Raw genomic sequence first — 6625 nt, 5'->3', positions numbered from 1 at the left:
GGCTGGAATATAGCATGCATTTAATAAATATAATGGGTACTTAAATAATCTTCCAGGCACTTCAGGAGATGCTAGTGACCTTCAAAGATACCATTTCTGCCATACAGGACCTCACAGCCCACCATACCAAAGAGGATATGGAAAATGACAGGCATGAAAGTACTGTGAACAGTCAGATGAGTCACACTGGGTCAGAGTTGGCTGTCTTTTTAGTCAAAGTCATCCAGAAATTGCTTACCACCGACAGTGCTCAGCCTGGAGCATGAAAGACTATGGAATTTTTCTCTAAGACATTTCTGAGAAATGAAACATTTAAAGGCAAGTAGGCAGTAGGAAAAGAAAAAAAAGGTAATAGTGATCTATAAAATAAATAATCCATCCCCCTTTTGAGAGTTTTCATGCTCAGGCTTCAATGTGATTGAAAAAATTTTTCAGGCTTGTACTCTCTAGAATCTCAACTGTGATAAGGGTTTATTTTGTAAATAATGGAAGCAGTGGCAGAATCACTTCCTTCCTATTCCTACTCCTAACCCTGTTTTATAATGTGCACACATCAACAAATATATTTTTGCCATTAGCCAGGCCTAGTGTTAAGATATGAGATAAGATTATCTCATTCAGCCTTCATAACAAGCCTATGAAGTAAGTACCGTATACAGGGGAGGAAACTGAAACTTAAAGAGATCAAGTAACTTGCCCAAGATTACATCTCTAGTAGGACTAAGAAGCAGGATTTGAACCCAGGCAGCCTGATTCCAGGGCTCGCCGTTTTGATGAGTGCACCATACTTCCTGACCTATACAGGGTAAAACACAATAAACATTCATTACAATTGGTCCATTATAAATTGTTCTTGACCTTGGGTAAATGGCAATTTATAAGACTGAATGGGATTGGTAGTGGCTCACACCTGTAATCCCAGCACTTTGGGAAGCCGATCCAGAAGGATCACTTTAGCTGAGGATTTCAAAACCAGCCTAGGCGACATAGTGAGACCTTATCTTCACCAAAAGTACAAAAAAGAGCCAGATGTGGTGACATGTGCCTGTGGTGTCAGTGACTTGGGAAGCTGAGGTGGAAAGATCGCTTGAGCCCGGGAGGTCGGGCTGCAATGAACCATGATTGGGCCACTGCACTCCAGTCTAGGTGACAGGCAAGACCACATCTCCAAAAAAATAAAATAAATAAATGAATCAAGTTGTCAGTTTTGTTTTATTTTTTAATGATGGATACTTTGAGATCTATAGAAGTATTGGTTGCTATCATAAGCCTTCTAATAGTAGAGTGTTTTAAACTCTTTAAGGATGTTGGGTAAACTAATTACACACGTAACTGTCTCTCCTTTGCAATTAAGTAAAGTCTTTTTATGAAAACATTTTAATATAAATTTTTTACACTTTGCTCTTTTAATTAGCGTATGATTTTTCCAACAGAAAGAAACTTCATGTGGAAAGAAATTCTCAAAAGTACTATCTCAAGACTAAAGTGCTGTTTTTTTAACTTTACTTTTCTCCTTTTAGACTCCAGAAATAGTTTCCTCATAAAGCTGACTTCCTTTCTGGAAATGATTTTTGTTTCTAAATATGTTGAGAATCCATTCTTTTCATTTTCTCTTTCTCTCCCTCCCTCTCTCTCTCTCTCTCTCTTTCTCTCTCTCTCTCCACCCCCCTACTGCCTCTCTCTCCCTCTCTCTCCTTTTGCTTTCTTGGTAGTAGTTGAGAGGAAGGAGGGTAGCAGGACAGAGAGAAGAGGGAAAACAGAAAAAGAATTGTATGCCACTATGTCTGAATACATCTTCTACTTGTAGATAATTACATCCAAGTTGCCCTTTTGCCTTTTTATTTCCGTTTTTGGACACCTCTTTTTATCATCCAGCCAACTGGGATAGACAAAGCACCGCTGGTGCCCTGAGCGACAGAACTCTGGTAGGGGGCTGGCTGTAAATTGACGTGGCATGGAAATTCTCCGCTAAGTTGTAGCAGCTTGCATGTTTCTCTAAGATCAAGCCCAGCCTCCTGGAGCTGTAGCTTAATCATGGGTTCAATGACTTTACAGAAAAATGGATAGAAAAATTCTTCAACTCCTTTCTTTGGACCCAGATGTTTTCTTTTTGGTTATCTATGGTTTAGCTGAAAACAAAATCAAAGCAGTTAAGTCTATAAGTTTCTTTTTGCAGCTTAAACAACAGAATTTGCTGCTCTCCCTCCCCTTTCCTGCAATTTAATTCCTTACAGATTTTGCCATGGGGTGCGGACTTAGAAAGCTAGAAGACCCTGATGATAGCAGCCCTGGAAAAATATTTTCTACCCTGAAGAGACCGCAAGTGGAAACAAAGACAGAATTTGCTTACGAATATGTATTGCTGGATTTTACTCTACAAGGTACTTTTTGCTTCTATTTTGTTTGTTAAATGTTTCAGAGATAAGAGACTACTAGTTGTTTTTAAGTGTGGACTTATAAATTTTTAAACTGTTCTTCATAATGAGATTGTATATTCAAACAATAATGCTTTGCTTCTTAATTATACTTCGTAAGATTTTTGTTTTGCTGTTTGCTTTGTTTTTTTGGTAACATGGCTCATATGTACCTTCTAAAATTAGGAAAATTGCCTGGAAATACTTCTTTCGTTTTTAAATCAAATACTTATTATAGAAGGATTTATGAAAAATGCTTGATTTCCAGGACAAATAGCTATATAGCCTCAGTGACGGTTTGTATTGTGAAAAAGATTTGAAAATCACAAGAAGGTATTATGTAGGAAATATTACTTGCATCATATCGTGGAAGAGTGTTTGCTAAGACAATTCTGAGGCTTCCAATTGTGTTAGACTCTGTGATTATGGTAGTCATTTGATATTTTTGACCAAACTAAACTGTAAGTTTTGAATATGTAGTTAAAAAAAAAAAGATAGCCTTCTGTAAGACACTTCCTTTACTCAGTGCCCTGTCCCCAACAGAGAAACTCTCTGTTCCCGAAAGTTGGAAACACAAATAAACAAGCCCAGATGGCAGCTCTGTGGAAGGAATCGAGGTGGCTCGATTTCACAAATACTTTGCCTCGTTTCTTTTGGAAACTTTAGAGTACTGTACAACTGCATAGACAAAGCAGCTTTTAAAAAGAGCTATATCTTTAATTATGAGGTACTGAAAATGAATTTTAGGGTGCCTTGTTTGCTGTTAAAGTTATCAGATATTAGTATTTAAAGTTCTTATTATAGTTATATTTTTAATTCTAATGAGCCACACATTTTATCCACTCTCAAAAAGTTTATACTAAATTATCATGTTGAATATTATCTTAATTTTTTCCAAATGTATTGTTTACACACATTCTCCTTTTTTTTTTTTTTCCTTTGCTCTAGAAACAGTGCATCTTTGTGCTAGAAGCAAGAGCAGCCCATTTTTCTTTGTCAAAAATTAAGCTGGCCAGCAAACAGACTCCCTTCCAGGGACATACACAAAATCTGTACATAGACTTTTAATATGTTCACATCCTATTTTTGTTTAAAGCTAAGGCTACCAAAGAAAAAAAATTAATATTCTTAATTTCTTAATTTTCTTTTTAATTATGAATGTTAAAAATGGATTAAGATAATGACGATTATCAGAGAAGTATCCAAACAACCGTTTGAATTTTTTCTACACTCTTTCAAAAACCTTCATTTGAGAAAATATTTGTAATGTGGTGGTATGTTCACACCACTGATTTTCCTTGTCAATTTTTTTTTAGGACTAGTTTCTGTAAATCCATAGGAGACAGACACATACTTTCCTTAATCTTGAAACACTGTCTATTCATGAATTTAGGTCAGAACCATTTTGATCTGTACTTTAGGATTCTCTGCACAATCCATCGTAGGATCATAGGGTTTAAAGTAACTTGAAAAGTTTTTCTGATTCATTTCCTTGCAACAATGTTAACATCTCAAACAAATTTGTATAAATGCAGTCATCCTTGAATCAGAAAGATCTGCAGCTTTATTCAAAAGTCATTTGGGTTTTGTTATTCTCAGAAGCCCTTCTCTCTGTGAAAGGAGTATAATTTCTACCTTCCACTCTAGGTGCTTAGAAGAGATAACAGAGTATTACACTGTAAAAGTTTAAGTACGGGCAGAGTGTGCAAATGTTAACACATAAAGCAGGCACATACTTTAAAGCTGCACCTGGTTCCTATTTGGTACAGGCGCCTAGTCTCCTGGTGCCCCATTGCTCTCCAATTTTTCCACATGTTTTTGTTTTAGTTTTTCTTTGTTTCTGTCTTCCCCATTGCCTTTGCTTCAGAAGCCAGGACTCAGCATCAGCCCAGCTCCACAAAACACCTTCCAGGTCATAGTTTCCCTGCTACTCTTCTGTTGTCTCTGACCTCCGGCTGCCACTCCAGTGTATACAGGAGCGGGTCATGGGTGGGTTAAAATATGCCAGCCTTCTGTTTGGCACTGGTAATTCTGTCCTGGGGTTGCCGGGAGGAGTCTTGAATAGTGGCACCTCCTGCCTGTCAGAGGCCACCATGGAATGAGCAACCTTTCAGGAAATAAAACGGCCTGGTGATGGCCGTGTGTGCTCATGATGAGCCTGTCTCTTACGTTATTTTCCTCTGTTTTTTCCAAATAGAGGCCATGGCACAGAAAGTAGATCCAATGGGGGCAGGAGGAGGAGACCCTCTGAAAATTCACAGTGCCTTGTCCTGCATTATGGTGGTTGTAACTTTCTTGAACAACTTACTTATTTTCCATTCAATTATATATCACTTTCAAAGCTCCACCCAGAAAACAAAACAACTTACACCTCCCATTCTCTCCTTATCTCTCTGTCTCTGTCTCTCTTCCTCTCCCTTCCCCACACTTTTTCTTTTTGGCCTTTGAATCATTATTTGCATCTCTATAGGAGAAATCATAGCGTAGACTTGAAGCATACAAAGCTCTGGAGTCATGGTTTTGGGGTCCTAATCTAGGCTGAAAACTGTGGCAAATTTGTAAACGTTGCTCTACGTCAGTTTCCTCATCTATAAAATGGGTGTTCTCATGGTGCTGACATCACAGAGTTGTTTTAAGGATCGAAGGAACTAACATAAGATGATCTACTTGGAAAGGTATCTGGCACTTAGTAAGCACTTGATAAAAGTTAACTGTTATGATGCTTCCTCTGAGAATACCCTGTGTCTCCACATTCCTCCTTAAACCCAGCTCCTGCAGGATGCTTTTTGACCAACCTATTGAGGTCATTAAAATAATTCCTACATTTCCCCTCTGATACGTAATCATCAAGTATTGGTTACTTATATGTTTTTTGCAAAGGTTCATACACATTTTTCTTATTCTGGCCATAAAATTTTTAGTTTGTGCAACTGCAACTCGACAAATGTTTTTGGAGTAGTTCCTGATTGAGTTGCCATGCTGGGTATCTTAGGTACTATGAAAGAAATAAAACACATAGCCCCTTCTTTCAAGAAATTTAAAGTCTCATCCAAGTAGGCCGAATTTTTCTGGAACTTTATGCCAAGTCTACCAATTGCACTAATGAGCCTTCAGTAAAATGTTTGTGATATGTTTTCTGGATTATTGTTTAGTAATGACTTCTTTCACTGTATTATGATAAAGTAACAATTCATTATTCCTGCTTATTAGTGAGAATTTGAAGTCATCTAGAGATTTCTTGTAGTATATCTATTTATATGTGTTTATGAAAGTATATGATGTATGTATATGAGTGTGTTATAGGGTTTCTTAACAAAAAGTTAAACTAACTCTACAAGTGATCCAAAAGGGTTAATTTACCTCCTTGTACAATTCCAGGAAACAACCTGAATAATAACAGCCTTAAGAATTTTTAGAGCATTTATAACTTTGTGAGTAAAAAGAGGTTCTACAATACTAAACCCCAACAGAAAATTGGATGGTAGCTTCCTTATCTGAATTTCTGCTAGAATTACATAAAATATGAGTGAAATTTTGCTAGCCTCTAGCTTGCTTCATTATTATTAGAACAAGAAATTATATTTGCCTTTCATCATCACCATTAACAGGAATAGATATATATTATACATGTACTCTGTGGAAAATGCTGATTAGCATTGTATAAAAAAGAGTAAGACAGTTCCAGCCCTCGAATATTTTGTATTCAACTTGGTCAAACTGGACAAGATCATGAACTCATCAAGGTTAGGAATTATATCATCTACATCTTTATACACCCTGTATCCAGCATGATGTTTGGAATATGAGTGATGATCAATATTCTTTGTCGAATGAGTGAATGAACAAAAAATTATAATACAAGGTACATGTGGAGGAAATAGTGTGCTACAACAAGTATCAGACAAAGGAGAAATCAATTTTGAATAGGATCAGTTGGAACTAGAGTTAGGACTTTAACTGACCCTTTAAGTAAGTGACTTAAACAGAAAAAGATTCAGAGGTTGGAGTAAGTTCAAGGGCTAGTGAACAGAGCAGTGAGCTAAAGGAGGTTTTCTAGAGAGGAAGCAGAAAGTAAGATTCTAAACTAATGGGATATGGGAAGGTTCTGGCTTAGCTAGGGAGTTAAGACCTAATTCTATGGAAGATAAATGGCAGTAAAGGCTGTTTGAACAAGTAGTTGATAGGGGCAGAAAAGTGTTTTAAGAAGATTC

At 36.9% G+C, this 6625-nt stretch overlaps 1 protein-coding gene across 3 annotated transcripts in view; it reads left to right on the top strand.

Moving 5' to 3' along the window:
- Positions 1–1561: 1561 nt before the first annotated feature.
- The window catches only part of RFTN2 (raftlin family member 2), an 84607-nt gene continuing 79543 nt past the window's right edge, over positions 1562–6625 (top strand). The window contains exon 1 of one of the 3 annotated variants that reach the window (XM_073019893.1): positions 1562–2381. In XM_073019893.1, coding sequence (XP_072875994.1) covers positions 2243–2381 — 139 coding nt within the window. In that variant the 5' untranslated portion in view covers positions 1562–2242. The remainder of the gene's footprint in view (positions 2382–6625) is intronic. The other 2 variants (XM_007965751.3, XM_007965750.3) reach the window with 2 other exon arrangements.

Source organism: Chlorocebus sabaeus, chromosome 10 (assembly GCF_047675955.1).
Source record: "Chlorocebus sabaeus isolate Y175 chromosome 10, mChlSab1.0.hap1, whole genome shotgun sequence".
Lineage (NCBI taxonomy): Eukaryota > Metazoa > Chordata > Mammalia > Primates > Cercopithecidae > Chlorocebus > Chlorocebus sabaeus.
Note: the sequence above shows the minus strand (reverse complement) of the source record. Positions and strands in the feature narration are given on the sequence as shown.